The 17,904-nt window shown below is 36.2% G+C and overlaps 2 protein-coding genes across 3 annotated transcripts in view; one reads left to right on the top strand and one right to left on the bottom strand.

Annotated features, from left to right (window-relative positions):
• The window catches only part of wdfy4 (WDFY family member 4), a 59,407-nt gene extending 41,774 nt beyond the window's left edge, over positions 1-17,633 (top strand). Inside the window, exons 48-62 of the mRNA XM_051125631.1 lie at positions 3,979-4,021; positions 4,167-4,286; positions 4,376-4,493; positions 5,922-6,031; positions 6,954-7,107; positions 7,192-7,283; positions 8,264-8,476; positions 9,123-9,255; positions 10,209-10,366; positions 11,624-11,782; positions 11,874-12,053; positions 13,092-13,274; positions 13,740-13,836; positions 14,511-14,631; positions 16,959-17,633. Of these exons, the coding sequence (XP_050981588.1) occupies positions 3,979-4,021; positions 4,167-4,286; positions 4,376-4,493; positions 5,922-6,031; positions 6,954-7,107; positions 7,192-7,283; positions 8,264-8,476; positions 9,123-9,255; positions 10,209-10,366; positions 11,624-11,782; positions 11,874-12,053; positions 13,092-13,274; positions 13,740-13,836; positions 14,511-14,631; positions 16,959-17,025 (1,948 nt within the window). The 3' untranslated portion in view covers positions 17,026-17,633. The remainder of the gene's footprint in view (positions 1-3,978; positions 4,022-4,166; positions 4,287-4,375; positions 4,494-5,921; positions 6,032-6,953; positions 7,108-7,191; positions 7,284-8,263; positions 8,477-9,122; positions 9,256-10,208; positions 10,367-11,623; positions 11,783-11,873; positions 12,054-13,091; positions 13,275-13,739; positions 13,837-14,510; positions 14,632-16,958) is intronic.
• On the bottom strand, positions 343-3,186 carry lrrc18a (leucine rich repeat containing 18a). 2 transcript variants are annotated; one of them, XM_051125635.1, is made up of 3 exons: positions 3,068-3,137; positions 1,540-1,689; positions 343-1,302 (listed from the first exon to the last, which is right to left on the bottom strand). In XM_051125635.1, the coding sequence occupies exon 3, from the start codon at positions 1,296-1,298 to the stop codon at positions 453-455; it is 846 nt and encodes a 281-aa protein (XP_050981592.1). In that variant the 5' UTR covers positions 1,299-1,302; positions 1,540-1,689; positions 3,068-3,137; the 3' UTR covers positions 343-452. The 2 variants fall into 2 exon arrangements, with proteins under 2 accessions (XP_050981592.1, XP_050981591.1); XM_051125634.1 differs by lacking the exon at positions 1,540-1,689 and having other exon boundaries at positions 3,068-3,186.
• Positions 17,634-17,904: the final 271 nt, after the last annotated feature.

The following is a 17,904-nucleotide window of genomic DNA, read 5'->3' as shown; positions in this document are numbered from 1 at the left end:
GGTTCAAATACACAAAAAAATGCTGAAAAGCCAAAGAATTTTTCTGAAATATCCTATTCAGGACAGTACTAAATAAACCATCATGCATTTTGTATAATCTGTCTTATTTTGATAAAATAATTGACTTTTTGCAGATTCTGCAAGGTGTATGTAAACTTTTGACTTCAACTGTATAGACATACATACCCACACTTTACATTTTAATTCCATACATTTTAATTCTATTGTAAAATGTTTTATTTGGAGGCACAATGAAACATTAACTTTAACTTCATAACTTTAGCCTTAGTTGAAGTTAACTTTGTTGTTTTGTTTGACACAAATTTTCATTTTTTTCCCCACAAAAATGAGCTTGAGATCCAACGTTTGGTGGACCTTCTGCAAAAACCTGCCGTTTATTTCCTGAAAGTAAAGGAGGAGTCTTAAATGTTGAACCATTATGTATAATATCATTATGTATAAAGGCTATTCATAATAGACAATGTATTGGTATCTCTGGCAGGTCTGGCTTGTCTTTTTTGAAAACTTGGAGGTGAGCTAGTAGTCTGCTGCCGCCAGTTTTCTTGATTACCTCGAGCTACAGAGTTTGGCGAGATCAGCCCTGAAAAATTACTCTTTCTTTGCGACCTCTCATTCTGCTTTTTCCTTCTGCACCGCTCTAGACAAGGATGGCACAAATCTCCCTCTTTCACCAAAAACACATTTCCCATCGTCTTTCCACAGTCAGAGTCTTTGCCATCTCGCTGTGTGTAGGAAACAGGGTTACGCTTGGTGTTCAGCTTCGTCAGGTTGGGCAACACGTTTATGCATTCTGGTATCTGCGTGAACAAGTTATCAAAAAGTCCCAGCTCTGTTAGGCTTGTCAGGGTGGCCAAAGTCGGAGGAAGGGTGTTTAGACGATTCATACCCAAGTTGAGAACCTGGAGGTTTCTTAGGCTTCCTATTTCAGGTGATAAACCAGCAGAGTCCAGGTTGTTGTTACAGAGGTTGAGGTGGACCAGAGATCCCAGGAGGCCAATGCTTTCAGGCAGTTGTTCGATTTGGTTGCTGTGAAGATCTAACCAACGCAGTCCAGTGAACTGGCCAATGAATTCTGGGATTACTTTCAGTTTGTTCCGGCTCAGGTCAAGTTCCTCAATGTTTCTTAACTTTAGGAGGCATTTGGGAAATGCAGCAATGCCTACATTGCTCAGATCAAGTCGTAGTTTCCCATCTGGAGTTACTCGAAGAGCATTTTTAGCCATTTTCAATGTAATCTTTGTGCCTTTGGCTCCGCCTGCTCTCTTTCCTTTAGCCATAGAGCTGTGTAGACACAGATTAATGGTTAAGCGCTTCTGAAGCATCAATTTGATTAAGTCTTAACTCAAGTCATGTAATTATTATCTCAGGACCTCGTAGCTTTAAACACGTATGATTTAATGACGGGACAGTTTAGTTGTTTGCATAGGGAAAGAGGTATCATGTATGCCCGCAGGCAGTATCAGGGGGCGCGGAGGTGTCGGGCCGTTTGTTTACACCCGACTCACTCACCCAACTCACCCTAAAGGGATCTTTTAGGATAATGTCGTTCTCTAATTAAGGCTAATACCAGATAACAGCGGGTACGGTGAGTGCCCAAAACACATATTCTGGGAAAAGCTGATTGTGTTCCGTCTGATTGATCCGGGGCGGCGCTGGCAGTCCGTGTGACTGTGTGGAGAGAGTCAAATCAGTACTTTGATAAATGACACTGGAAAGAGATTTAAACTCGCTCCCTTCATATCTTCCCATTAAAAAGGAGGAGTGGCTGCATTGTAAGCCCTTTGGCGACTCATTAATCACATTGGTAGATGGGCTAATACGGTTCATCCTGTTTCTATTAGACCTTTTGTTTTTGAATCCGTTGCATCCGAGAGGTGCAATTACAGAGAGCTGACCATCGGCGTGATCCATCTTCATGTTGTTTGTGATTCGCTGATTCTGAACCCCTCCAAACGGAGAGAAAATTGGATGGTATTGCTCTTTTCGTGACATATGAAATATAATAGATGCCGCGACTACATGATTTAAGAACAGAAATCGTTTGTTACCAAAATGTATCTAATGGATGAATATGCTTTTGAAAATCTCTTAAACAACTGTTTAGTGAGTCTTGATCCTAAAATCTTAATCTTTAATTTAAGATTTAATTTAAAATCTTAATAATTTAATTATTTTGAATGTTGTACCAATGATATACCAATACTTATAATATTAACTAAAACAGATAATAGAGTCAGATACACACACATAATTTGTCATTTGTGACCCTGGACCACAAAACGTAAGCAGCACCGGTATATTTTTAGCAATAGCCAACAATACATTGTATGGGTCAAAATGATTGATTTTTCTTTTATGCCAAAAATCATTAGGATATTAAGTAAAGATCATGTTCCATGAAAATATTTAGCAAATTTCCTACTGTAAATATATCAAAACGTAATTTTTGATTAGTAATATGCATTGCTAAGAACTGTATTTGGACAACTTTGATGGCGATTTTCACAATATTTAGATTTTTTTGCACCCAAATATTCCAGATTAAATAGTTGAATCTCAAATATAACCAAATATTATCCTATCCTAACAAACCACACATCAATGGAAAGCTTATTTATTCGATTTTCAGATTATGTATAAATCTCAATTTTCAAAAAATTGATCCTTATGACTGGTTTTGTACTCCTGGTTCACATTTTTGTTGTTTTTAAAATATGATCCAAATGGCTAGTTTGAAATTAGTTAGTATCTTTTTTTCTACTAATTAAAAAAAAATTATATAAATACTGTGATTAAGCTTCAGTGTCGTCAAAGTCGTGCCACTGTATCCACCCTACTAAATCAGTCAGTAAGCACATTTTAAGTATATTTACATTCTTAGTGTGACTTTTTGCCTGTGCTTAAACAAGTTTCACAACAAAGGCTAAAATGGTTACGCAAGAGTGTGTAAAAATCAACAGTTTGCCCCAACCAGTATTGTTACCCAGGATTCATTTCATCTCCTTTCTAGTGTGAAGAAAGGCTTAAATAAGTTTTTCCTACTTACAGTTTTTAAATGAGGTCCACAACTGAATTGCTTGAGAATCAGAGGAGGATCTTCAGACTGTAGTCCAAAAAGAAGCTTTGTCCTGTTTAACTTTTGTTACCAAGCAACGCTTGCGTGGGGTGCCAAGAGTTTTATTGTCCTGTGACCGGAGCGCGCACAAAAGAAAGGGGAGAGAAAAAGTGTTGCAGCGTTTGTGTTTGTACACTCCCTCAGATTATATTACCAGAATGTTCTTTGAAGTCCAGGACGTTAATAGTTTCATTAGCCAGTTTTTTTTTTTCTCTTTCTTGCTTTCTTTTAATTTAGGAATAAGTAGTGATGGATGTTTCAGAGCAAACCAGTTTTGATAATTTAAATCTGATCATCCCTATGCATGCATGCATGTCAAATCAGCTGTGATTTTGCATGTTTAGATGGCTTGTTGTAGGAACCGCACTTGTTCATTCAGTAATGTGTGTTAAAGAGAAAACTACTTTCCAAGGTAATGTTACTTTGTGTTTATAGTTATTTTGTAAAACCTATAGATGGCACTATTTACTCCTTTAAGGGAGGGAACAGAATGCCTGAAGAAAATCTTAACCCTTTTTTCCACAAGAAAAGTGAGTGTTTCTTTTGGCTCTTGTGTCTGATGAAAGACGGACCCTCTTTGGTTTAAATCCATAAGCTCTTTCTATTCCTTAACCTGTTGCTATGCAACCATAGTAGACTTGGTTCAGATGACTAGTGTGGAATTCACCATATTGAAGGCACTTGTTTTTGTAACTGTTAAAACGTAAACGGCTATGTTTACATCATGTTAGGAATCACTGCAATAGGTCAAACAGAGAATTTGTAATATAAGTAAGAAAAATTTGAAATATTTTACAATAAAAACTTTGAATAAAATGTATTTTTTTGCTGTGTTCATACAGAAAAGCGGCAACAGTTGAGAAGACTGCCCTAATTAAATGGCAGGTAACGTGCCATTATTATCATTGTTAATCATTATTATTTGTAATATACATCCTGCATGTACAGTGAATAGTGTCATAATATAAATGTAATCTCTTTGAAAAGTCATTTTACATTAACCCAAATGCGTATCTTCTTTTTTTCATAGAGAGGAGAAATCAGTAACTTTGAATACCTTATGCATCTAAACACGCTTGCTGGACGGACATACAATGATTTGATGCAGTATCCTGTTTTTCCGTGGATTATTGCTGATTTTGAATCAGAGGTAAAGCTAAATTGCACACATACTTTACAATTTTGAGCTTAAAAACATTTTTTAATGCTTGTTTGATAATCTCATTTACCGCTTTTTAGACTCTGGATCTGTCCTCTCCTGCTACATTCAGAGATCTGTCCAAACCAATGGGAGCTCAAAATGAGAAGAGAAAAGAGAAGTTTATTCAGAGATACAATGAGGTGGAAAATAATGATGGTAAAGCATTGTTATATGCTGCTGTTTTATATTCAACTATTCTAAAACCAGAGCTGGGTAAATTGCTTACAAATCATAGTCTGTTACTGATTATGAATTACATGACAAAATTGTAGTTAGTAACATAATCCATTACATTATACATTTTAGGTAATATTATCTATTTTTTTTTTTACTTTTAGATTACTTTTGGTCTAATTACATTGTTTTAAACTGTAATTAACAACATGAAGTGCATTAAACATTACATTATGTTAAGGTTTCCCAAACTGGGGTTTGTAAAGAAACTGCAAGGGGTTTTTGAATTTAATGAAATGATGGTAATTAATTAAATTGTAAAAATGTCAAATTAAAAAAATCATTTCAAAGTAACATCAATCAAAAAAAAAAAACTTACTATGAAATGAAATATTTTATTTGTTAACCTGGATGTCATGTGACCATTAACCAACATCAGAGAACTGTGAACATGCAAATGTGCTACTTAATTATTAAAATATTTATATCCTTGTGTGAATGTCCACAAAACTGGAAGACTTTGGAGTGTATATAAGCAGTAGGCTGTTTTAGAAAGAAACATTTAAAAGATGAAAAAGAGGAATTAGGCAGAATTAAAAGAAATTATGAGTCATTGTGTGAATAATGTGTGACTCTGGAACACAAAACCAGTCTTAAGTTGCACAGGTGTATTTGTAGCAATAGCCAAAAGTACATTGTATGGGTCACAATTATTCTTTTATGCCAGAAATCATTAGGATATTAAGTAAAGATCATGTTCCTTGAAGATATTTTGTACATTTTCTACTGTATATATATCAAGACTTAATTTTTAATTAGTAATATGCATTGCTAAGAACTTGGACCAATTTAAAGGCGATTTTCTCAATATTTTGATTTTTTTGGCACCCTCAGATTCCAGATTTTCAAATAGTTGTATTTAGACCAAATATTGTCCTATGCTGATAATCCATGCATCAATGGAAAGCTTATTTATTCATCTTTTAGATGATGTAGAAATCTGTGTTTCCAAAAATGGACACTTATGACTGGTTTTGTGGTCCAGGGTCACATATGTAGTCATGCAACCAATAAAAAAGAAACGGTAGTTACTTTAGTTTTAAGTTACGAGTAATTTAAAATGTAATTTATCTGTTTACAAGTAGTTAATTTTTGGAAACTGATTACGTAATCCAGATTACATGTAATCAGTTACTACCCAGTTCATGGAGTTTGTCAGTTTCACCTGCAGATGTGAAGGTTCTGGATGTTTATGTGTTTTGTTTTTTTTTCCCCAAAACTGAACAAACAAATCTGATTCAATTAGCCAAGAGTAACTTTAAAAATTTAAAGATTCAGGGCCTTATGCAAAGAAAACATCCAGGGACCTGCAGGACTGAATTAAATAAATGCTTTCATTTACTTTTACAGGTGATCTGTCAGCACAGTGTCATTACTGCACACATTATTCCTCAGCCATCATAGTGGCCTCCTACCTGGTGAGGATGGAGCCTTTCTCCCAGACCTTCCTCCACCTGCAGGTAAACGTCTCACCTGTTTGACCAGGCTCAGCTACATCACACTACCGTTGTTACAGCGTACCAGAAACTCCAATAAATAATGTGTGTTGGCCTCTTCTTTATCAAATAAAGCACAAAACATTTCAGCCTGACAGAACTTCTATAAAATTCAATTTCTCTAAATTGAACTTACTCGATGAAATGAGCTTCATTGTTTTTGGCCTTGTTTGGGGTTGGTGTGCACTTTTTATTTTTTCCTGTTCAAAACTGAATTAGGGTATGATTTTAATATGTATGCAAATAAATTCTTTTGCGTCACTTGCGTGCAAAACCGCATTTCGTTTTTAAAGAATATCTCATTTATACACATGGAACCAATTGATTAAAATAAAATGTCATGCATATTTGATAGCCGCCGTAACGCAATGCAAACATTAGGATAACACTTTGCAATGATATTTGCTTCACTTGAGCAGCTTTCCTCCGTACAGTAATATTCATAATCAGATTTGTGCCACTAACAGTATATTACTTTCATTCAATAAGGGCATTTGGTTTTACTGCAAATTACATAACTTCTCCAGAGATTTTCGTTGGGACGTATAAACTCCCTTGAAAAATAAAAAGCCTGAATCAATTGCCTGAAAATGTCTCAAATCTAAGCAATTGTTTCTTGAATAGGATTCATATGCACACACAGGGCCGTTTTAGTGTTCTAGGCAGCCTTGCTGGGCTGGTGGAGTTCCCAACCTTGTGCATTAAACAAACATTTATATGATTGCATGTCTTTTTTCATCTTTTGTAATTTTTCTTTACTTCTTTGCTGTTTCTTTGCTCTAAATTGTGTTTTCCTCTTCACTTTGCTTCTAAATAACATTAGGAAATGCACCGTTCCCAAAGTTTCAAATTTTGGTGAATTTAATCTTTTTTTTTTTTTTCATAGGGCGGATCATTTGACGTTCCAGAGCGGATGTTTCACAGCATTCAGAACGAGTGGGATTCTGCATCTAAGGACAACATGAGTGATGTCAGAGAGCTCATTCCAGAATTTTTCTACCTCCCGGACTTTCTTGTCAACTCCAACCAATTTGACTTTGGTAATATATCGGTATTAGCTCAACAACTAAATGGAAATGTAGCTTTTTTGCATTTAATAGTAAATGTGTATATTGATAATACAGGTTGCATGCAGGATGGGACACCATTAGATGATGTGGTTTTGCCACCATGGGCCAAAGGAGACCCACAGGAGTTCATCAGAGTGCACAGAGAGGTCAGTTTGTCTGGTCAAGGCTGTCCGTCACATTCAAAATAGGCCTTATTGTGGACCTCCAGCATGCTTTACTTACTTTTAGACTATATTGTGACACAACAAGGGTCAGTGCAATCAGAGCACATACCAAGTTTAATGAAAGCAAACACAGGGTTAAAACAGTATCAGTGTCTCTGCACCGTTAATATCCAACTAAACTTGGCGATAGTTAAATAATTTTTGCAGCTGCTTTATTTTTTGCCTTTCTTGAGATAATAAGCACTTGTTGAGTTCATCAAGGAAGCCCCATTACTCTGTTTAACGCCATTGTAATTAGAAGATAACAGGCCCAATTCAGCGCAAGTACAATATCTGCACTCTCCTATAACTCCATTACTGAAGCCTGCTGGTTATTGGAATGAATGCTTTCTTTCTCACTATGTTACGCCTGCAGGCATATAAGGGCCAGGCTTTATCAGTTCCCAATCTACAGAGCAATATTTGTATCATTTCCAGATGGCATAAAATGAGCTATTCTGTCTGCTCGCCTTCCTTCATATGCAAATGAAGGATAATATAGGGATCTTCCACAATTTAGTGCCTGTGACTTAGAGCTGCTTTGATTATACTTGTTATTTTAAGTGTTTTTTTGCTTTTGTATACATCTTTATGTTATGTTTGGATACTTTAGCCAATTCTGAAATACTTTAGATTTAAAAAAAAAAAAAAAAAAAGAAATTGGAAAAATGACTTAGTAACACAAAATAGGAAGACAAACTTTTTGGAATATAATTGTTATATCAGATTGTTTGAACTGTAATGGGTTGCAAGGATGGAATAACATCTTTTTCAAATGCATTATTGTGCAATCTCTTTGACCTGATATTTGTAAGCACAGCTTTTCCGCCCGCACTTCTACAGAAATAAAAGTTACGGCATCACTGATAGCGTATTAGTCCCCATCCAGATCTGCTGACTGACTGTGTTTGCGCTCCCTGCAGGCTCTTGAGAGCGATTATGTGAGTGCACGCCTGCATCTTTGGATTGATCTGATCTTCGGATACAAGCAGCAGGGTCCGCCCGCAGTGGAGGCCCTCAACACCTTTCACCCATATTTCTACACCGACAAACACGACAGAGCGAGCATGAAGGATCCTGTCATGAAAAGCACTGTGCTTGGCTACATCAGCAACTTTGGGCAAATGCCGAAGCAGGTACGTTAGTTGAGCACACTGTTTAAAGAATATTAGTAGATCTTCAATGCCTCTATTCAGTTTTTTCGCTGTACACACAGAATGCAATTTTAAAGCACTACAATAAGACACAAACTCAAATAACAGCCAATAATCAATATGGTGCCAATATGTGACCCTGGACCACAAAACCAGTCTTAAGTAGCACAGGTGTATTTGTAGCAATAGTCAACAATACATTGTATGGGTCAAAATTATAGATTTTTTTTATGCTAAAAATCATTAGGATAGTATAGATCATGTTCCATGAACATATTTTGTAAATTTCCTACCGTAAATGTATCAAAACTTAATTTTTTATTAGTAATATGCATTGCTAAGAACTTCATTTGGACAACTTTAAAGGCAATTTTATCATATTATTTAGATTTATTTTTTGCACCCTCAGTTGTATCTCGGCCAAATATTGTCCTATCCTAACAAACCATACATCAATGGAAAGCTTATTTATTCAGCTTTAATGATAATGATTTAAAAAAAATTGATGCTTATGACTAGTTTTGTGGTCCAGGGTCATATATCCTTTTTTTACTCTGTAATGAGATAATTTATTGTGATACTGTATTCTGTTGTAAATGCAATACTAAAATAAATTTTATGTTTCCAGCTCTTCACAAAACCACACCCTAGCCGTACATCTCACAAGGGTACTGCTGGGAAAGAGACATCGGTATCCAGCCAGATAACCCCCTTTTTCTTTAAACTGGACAAGCTCAAGCCCTCCGCCCAGGCTATTAAAGGTACTGCTTAAAATAAACATTAGCAGCTCTGTGGTAGAGACCCCCCTTTTAATCATTCATAGTCACCTTGTTATTTTATTCCATTCCTCAATTATTTTTTACAAGATGGGGCCACGTCTACTGGGAGCAATAGGAGCCGCGAGGCAGAAGATGCTGGCTAGACTTTTCACATGCTCATTTTCTCAGTCACAGCTCAGCTCGGCTCCATTCAGCTCCTGCTATTCGTTAGGCCGCTCTTGAAGTTACAGCCACTGAGGCTTATTTAATAATCTGAATATCCCAAAAGGATCTCTCTGGAAAATTAGATGCTTTTCTCTCTTGCTCTATTGTCTCTCACTCAATATCTTGTTCTCACATCAAGGCATTACTTTATCATTCTGATCAGTAAATCCTATAAGGAAAGATTTAAAGGGCATCTTGAGAGAAATTTGCAATCATCTCAGGCATCATTATGATTTGTGTTACTGTTCTACTGTCAGTGAGGAGGCAGATTGACTGTGTCCTCACATATGTAGGTCATTTGGAAGTAGAATACTCCTCTTGACTACAGTTTTTCTTTAATGCTTAGTCCTGACACAATTGTTCCAACATATTTTTCACATTGTTAAAATGATCATTTAAAATGACTTAAATGGCTGCAAAAATTCTTGATGGACTGAAACAATAACAGTGTAAACAGACAAAAAACATCAATATTTTTGTTTAAATATATAATATGTATTATTTAACCATATGAGTCACAAAAAGACCATTAGTATAATTTATTTTTTGTAGTAGTTAATTAATACTTATAATAATAATTATCTAAAATGTTAAGAATATATATCATAATGAATATTTTTTTATGGCAAGTTCTCTACAGTTCAGTGTTTTGAATTTTTCTTAAATAGTTTTCAGTGTGATGTTAAATATATTTCACACTGCATAAACCTGCTTTTCTGTTGCTTCTCTAGAGCTGACGCTGGGACCTGTTGGTCAAATAGTGTGTAGAGAGAAAGATGTATTGGTCGTGGAAAGAAACAAACTTCTCATCCCACCACAGTGGAACACATACTTCAGCTGGGGCTCTTATGACCAGACCTGCTCTTTTGGGAGCTACACAGTTGAAAAGGTTTGCTTTTATAGTTTCTCTAGACCCATAAATACAGTTGAGGTCAAAAGTTCACATACACCTTGCAGAATCTGCAAAATGTTATTTATTTTTCCAAAATAAGAGGGAACCTACAAAATGCATGTTATTTTTAATTTAGTACTGACCTGAATAAGATATTCCAAATAAAAGACGTTTACATATAGCCCACAAGAGAGAAGAATAGTTGAATTTATAAAAATGACCCTGTTCAAAAGATTAAATATGCTTGATTCTTAATACTGTGTTGTTACTTGAATGATCCACAGCTGTTTTTTTGATTAGTGATAGGTTTTAATGAGTTCCTTGTTAAACTGCCTGCTGTTCTTCAGAAAAATCCTTTAGACCCCACAAATTCTTTGTTTTCAGCATTTTTGTGTATTTGAACCCTTTCCAACAATGACTGTATGGTTTTAAGATTTATCTTTTCAGAGTACAACTGAGGGATTTATATGCAACTGTACAGAAGGATCAAATGTTCAGTAATGCTCCAGAAGGGAAAAAATGGGGGTGTGTAAACTTTTGAACGAATGAAGATGTGTACATTTTTCTTATTTTGCTTTAAGACCTGATCTTCAAATTGAAAAAGTTCTAACTCCCTGGCTCTTAATGCATCGTTTTTTTTTCTGAAGCATCAGTGATTTGATCCTTCTATAATAGTTGCATATGAGTCCCTCGGTTGTTCTCAGTGTGAAAAGATGCATCTCAAAATCGTATTGTTGGAAAGGGTTCAAATGCACAAAAATACTGAGAAAACAAAGTTTTTGTGGGACTTTTCTGAAAAACAGCAGGCAGTGTAATTGTTCAGGACAAACAAGGGACTCATGAACAACTGTCACTAAACAAACAACCAAAAAAAACACAGAGCTGTGAATCATTTAGATAACAACACAGTATTAAGAATCAAGTGTATGTAAACCTTTGAACAGGGTCATTTTTTTATAAATCCAACTATTATTTTCTCTTGTGGACAATATGTGAATGTCTTTTATGTGAAATATCTTTTTCAGGTCAGTAATAAATAAAAAATAACATGCATTTTGCATGATCCCTCTTATTTTGATAAAATAATTAACATTTTACAGATTCTGCAAGGTGTATGTAAACGTTTGACCTCAACTGCAAATTAGCATGATGGCTTGCTTGTAATGTTCATACAGTAAAATTATCGGTTATTATTTAACAAGGTTACTTCTGGTTGGCTATTAAAGTTTGATGGCTTTATTACCCGTGTTTTAGAGTTTTGCAGTGTGTGAGAGCCTGTCAGACTGGGGATGTACTGTATGTGCTGCCTGTCCCAACAACAGCACCATCATCACAGCTGGGACCAGCACTGTAGTCTGTGTGTGGGACGTCTCCATCAGCAAGGACAAACTTAAACACATGAGACTCAAACAGGTCAGATTCACACGTGTTATCATTCCTAAAGAGCCATGTTCATGGTTTGTCTCATTTTGTAAATAAATAGATGTCTATTTTTCCATCTCAGACGTTGTATGGTCACACAGACACGGTGACGTGTCTGATAGCATCAGAAGCACATAGCGTGATTATTAGCGGCTCTGTGGACCAGACCTGCATCCTGTGGGACCTGGAGGACCTTAGCTACATCACACAGTTACCAGAACATTCCTCTGCCGTGTCTGCCCTGGCTATTAATGACCTGACCGTGAGTACCCTCCAGAAAAAACATGCATGCTCTGAGGTCAGCTAGCATTTTTCAGCTCCCAAATCTCTCTCCATCCATCTCCCACTCCCGCACATTTAATTTGGTTAGGGCCGCTCGGCTCATGTTGCCGTCTGGATGACACATTTATACCGGCTCATTTGCACCCGCAGAGTGGTTTCTGAAACTCCCCTCAGCCAGCTGTGTGAAGGAAGGGTGGGCACATCCTTCCCTTCAGACCTGCTTCAATGCTTAAACCCCCTGTCACACAGCGTGAAACATACCTGCTACGAAAAACACAAGAAAAGTGTGGATATATAATCCCAAACCTTCTTCAAATAGTTTGTATTATAGCAAATTGAAAGTATTTATAGTCATTTAACCATTTGTTATTATTTCTTCATACAGTTTTTGAGTTGCTTACATGTCCAAATGTATTTTGGGCCACTGTAAATTTTAATTGAGAATGCCTTTTAAAATTCTGTTAAGTTCCTAGTAGCACACAGGATTCAGAATTGCAATTCATATGTAGATAGATAGAATTAAATTTTTATTTTTTAAAACTTAATTTTATAATTTCATATTTATGCAACTGCAATTTTCAACTAGAAACACATTTGTCAAGACAAACGCACTACGGGCGTCCCGAGTTCGAATCCCGGCTCGAGGACCTTTCCCGCCCCCCTCTCTCTGTCCCACTTCACTTCCTGTCTTCTCTCGACTATCCTATCATAATAAAAGGGAAGAACGCCAAAATTAAAAATTACGTTCAAATGTTTGTGGTCGGTACGTTTTTTTTATTTTTATTTTTTTGAATGCAGTCTCAATCTCAGATTTTTCTGAAATCTAATATTCTAAGAAACATTTCCTATTACTACCACAGTTGAACACAGTTTTGTAGCTTATTATTTTTATGGAAATCATCATGAATTTATTTTTTATTTTTTGATGAAATACATTTTTTGTAACAGTGTCCTTACTGAAAAAAACTTGACTTTTGCCTGTTATGTGCATCATTAATTGCCGTTTTTTCTTCCTCAGGGTGAGATTGTGTCATGCGCCGGGACCCATTTGTACCTGTGGACCATGAAGGGGCAGCTGCTGGCCTCTTTAAACACTTCCTGCCGGCCTGAAGGAAACATTCTGTGCTGCTGTTTCACACAGAAGTACGAGTGGGATCCCCGCAACGTGATCATCACAGGCAGCGCCGACGGCATCGTCCGGGTACGGGCAGATCTTCAGAACGGGGCCTTTCGGCGCTCCTCCAAAGGCTCTGACTGAAAGATGATGAGGCGTAGCGTTCACGTAGCGAACTTTATAATGAGAGTTTAAATGAGAAGTCTTCTCCAAAGACTACACCTTTATGTTTAAGCAATAAATCTTTCCTGTAGTGTTTCCTGCTTAATAGTCAGGTAATATAGCTGCAAAATATTAAAATATGGTAACTGGGATATTGAAATGGGGCTCACAGGCTTGGCTGAGAAGTCCCACAGAAGCATTAATAGTTACATGTGCTCACTTTAGATGAGGTAAGAGCAGTTATTAAATCAAAATGCTTCTTAAATTAGGCATCAATTGGAGCCTGGACCTGCGACATCAATGGCCGGCAGATTTGATTTATGAATATAGCTTCAATTGCATTGGATTTTTCCCCCTCTTTTTTTCATTAACCGTGTGGTTCTGTTGCAGATATGGAAGACTGAATATACTAGAGCACAATTACCTGGACATGAGGAGTGCTCTGTGTCTCAAGGGCATGTTTTGTCATCAGCTCCTGAGGAAGCAGGTAACACTAATACACTTCACCTTAAGTGCAGAATTGAACTAGAGCGTGAATATGTGCTTTTGTTCTCGCCTCCGGTCACAGAACCGTTATAACCCACGAGCTTCCTTAATAGCCAGCGTGAAATAACAGGAACTCGCTCCCGGAATATTGGAAAACAATGCGCTTTGTGACGTCACGAGAATCGTTATTTTCTAATATACAAGTAATGTTTGAAATTAAATAGCCAGACCAAATACTAGACATCCTTCAGAAATGCTGTATAAATCGAATTACGCCTGTTCTTAAGTGTGATGGTGCAGCCGCTCAGCCGGAGGTTCGTTTTTGAGCGATCCGAAGAAAAGTTCATAATGATCTACTGTTTTGTGCGACGCATTAGGGCTAGCTGCGAGGAATTATGGGGCAAAGTTATTAAACATACAGCCTGTAAACACTGATGAGCAATTTTGCTGATGTAGGCATGCAATTTAGAAAGCAATAATAACCAAATCCAATTTGGTACACATTGGTTACAGCACAGCGTCAGCGCGTGTAAGTATCAACACGTTTAAATTAAATTGGGGGAACTCGTTGTAACAGTGAAGGCTTTATATTAGATGTATTTCTCTCAATTTAGCAACGTGCTGACCATAAATAATCTCTGTCTCATATCTCACTCTTGCTTTTGCTTTTCTTAGACAGCAGCTCACCGAAGTGGGAAAGACACCTGGTGCTCTGTCGAGAGTTAAACCGCAATCAGGCCGCCTCTCGTCGACGCTGCAAAAATATCCCTGCCATTACGGCTCTGGGCATATCAAGGTATTGAAAAAGGCCAATCTCTCAGACCAAAATATGGTCTGAAAGCTGGTTTCAAAGGGGTCCTCTAATGTTTTAAATGATTCAGTACAGAATGAAAGGGTCAGTTCACCTCGAAATTAAAATTAAGTCATCATTTACTCACCCTGGTGTTGTTCTAATGCTGTACACCCTTCCTCCTTCTTTGGACGACAAAAGGAAATGTAAAAAAAAATGCCTGCTCATGCTTGTCCATATAATAGCAGAGGATAGTGATCACCATTAAACTTAGAAAAAGTGTTCTAGAGGTAATTATTCACTAATCACGTAACAAATTATGTTACTTAATTACTTTTTATGGAAAGTAATGCATTACGTTACTTTTGCGTTACTTTTTAAATCTGCTCAGGGTTTGCTTGTTTGTTTTTGATATAAAAAGTTCTATTTTTGGCAAATGTAAAAGCCTTTTCACACCAACAGCCTCAGGCTGAAGGAAAGTAAATTCACGTCTGTACAGTAGAATGCAGAAGAAGAAAGTTCAACACTCTTTAGCAATACTAAAGGAAAACACATGTTAGTTTATCTTGATAATTTTTCTTATTAGTATGGTTGAATTGGATCATCGAAGGTCAGCAGCAAAAACACTGGTTAATAAAATGGGATTAAATACATTCACATTTGTTCTAGAACTAAAGTAACATCTTACTCCCGATTTCTCTCAACATGGGGAGAGGAGAGCTGTCAATCAATAAATGGGAAAACAAAGTAACTGGTATTAATTATTTGAAAAAGTAACTCGGATATTTTCTTGTAAATAAAAAAAAGTAATGCGTTACTTTACTAGTTACTTGAAAAATGTAATCTGATTATGTAACTTGCATTTTTTGTACTACCCCCAACACTGTTGGTGAGAAGCGAACTGAAATTTATTTAATGAAAATCTTGACCTTGACAGACTGTCTTCTGTGCGTGACTGTGTGTTCATGAAAACCCTTTGCTATACTTTTGCGTCTTTTTTTTTTTTTAGCTTGATGCTGGTCGTGACCAGTGTTGGGGGTAATGCATTATAAGTAATGCAAGTTACGTAATCAGATTACTTTTTTAAATAACTAGTAATGTAATGCGTCACTTTTTAATTTACAAGAAAATATCTTACATTTTCAAATATTTAATGACAGTTACTTTGTTTTCCCAATTATTGATTGACAGCGCTCCTCTCCCCATGTTGAGAGAAATCGGGAGTAAGATGTTATTTTTAGGGCTGTCAAACGATTAATCGCATCCAAAATAAAAGTTTATGTTTATATAACGTGTGAGTACTGTGTATATTTATTATGTATATATAAATACACATATAAATACACTTGCATGTATATATTTAAGAAAAATATGTTTTATTTATATATAAAATATTAATATGTATATATAATTTCCGTAATATATAGATATAAATATATATAGACAAATATTTGTAAAATATATACACATGTATATAAATTTTGATTTGATGTGTATTTATAAATTATAATTATACACAGTATTCACACATAAATTATATAAACACAAACTTTTATTTTGGATGCGAATAATTGCAATTAATCATTTGACAGCCCTAGACTTTAGTTATAGAATAAATGTGAACATGCATTCATTTATCTCACAGATTCAGTATTACCCAAAATAAATAAAAACAGTCAAATGCAACTCAGAATATGACGCAAACCTGCAGTAATTAAATGTTAAATAATGCAAATATCCTTTATGTATTTAATCCCATTTATTAACCAGTGTCTTTGCTGCTGACCTTCGATGATCCAATTCATCCATACTAATAAGCAAAAATTACAGAAGAAAAACTAACATTTGTTCTTTTCTTCTTCTTCTGCATTCTACTGTACAGATGTGAATTTACTTTTCCTTCAGCTTGAAGCTTTTAGTGTGAAAGGGCTTTTACATTTGCCAAAAATAGAACTTTTTATATTAAAAACAAACAAGCAAGCCCTGTCCAGATTTAAAAAGTAATCCGAAAGTAACATAAAGCATTACTTTCCATAAAAAGTAACTAACGTGATTTGTTACTTTTTTTATGGAGTAACGCAATATTGTAATGCATTACTTTCAAAAGTAACTTTTTCCAACACTGGTTAAGATCCACTGCCATTATACAGAGAAGCGTGAGGAGGACATTACTTAAAATTACTCCTTCTGTCGCCCAAAAAAGAAAGAAAGAAGGGGATACGCCATTAGACCACTGTAAGCAATAACTGAATTTACATTTTTTAGTAAACTATCCCATTAAGCTGTGAAAGTGTCATTTCTTCTAAAGGTGTGATTTTAATTTGTGATTTCAGAACGCATGGCACACTGCTGGTCGGTGATGCCTGGGGCAGGGTGTACAGCTGGTCCTGCGAGAGCTAAGATCAATCAATCATCCGTCAGTCAGCGTTAAAGTCGGCTGTAACTGCAGCTGAATGCAGCAGCCGCATGCCAGCGGAGAGTCCAGCTTAAGTGCTGCCTACGTATGCACTTTGCTCTCACCACTTCCAGCAGGACTGCTGACTTCAGGAGACCCACTCTGGGTCTGGTGAATTACAGGGATGACGCATTCTTTCTTGGACTGGGTGAGGCTCGCTGGCCAGGGCCGGAAACACAACCCTGCTTATTTAAGAAATGAAAGATGATGCCATTTTAAAAAATAAAGTAGGCCCATTTGGTGGATCGGTTTTATTGTATAGTAGCTCTTTTTCTCTCATTGGACTCTCAGAAAGCTCAAGTAATGTTTATTTTATAAACACCAGTATGCTGGAGTTTCAAAGCCATTCGCTTGTGTGCCATTTGAGATTTTAGTTTTAAACTACAGCAGTGGACATACTGAATGGTGTGTTTATAAAGCAGCAGGGTTCTGCTTACTATTTGTGTTTTATGCTGGAACATTTTTATACAGTACATACTGTATATCAAGATGGTTTATTAGATAAATGTAACTCTCTGTAATTAAATCAAAATAAAAATGCTCACTCCTGCTATCTCAGTCTGGGACATCAGGGAAACGGTACTGTTAAAGGGCTGAATCAACCTCCTCTTCCAATTAAAGTCAGAGTTTCCACTGGCAATGCGCCCCAGATTCCCATTATACAGGGTGTGGATCTGTAAAACTGCATTTACACGCATTCCATGATCTGAAGTATTCTGAAATAAATGCCACTAAATTATGGCACACAGGAAACAACAGTGATATGCTGTTCTGACTGTAAACAGTTATTATTGCTAACACTTGCGTATGTGAAATACGTTTCC

This window comes from Labeo rohita, chromosome 13 (assembly GCF_022985175.1).
Source record: "Labeo rohita strain BAU-BD-2019 chromosome 13, IGBB_LRoh.1.0, whole genome shotgun sequence".
Classification (NCBI taxonomy): Eukaryota; Metazoa; Chordata; class Actinopteri; order Cypriniformes; family Cyprinidae; genus Labeo; species Labeo rohita.
The sequence above is the reverse complement of the archived record's forward strand: the minus strand, read 5'-3'. Positions and strand labels throughout refer to the sequence as shown.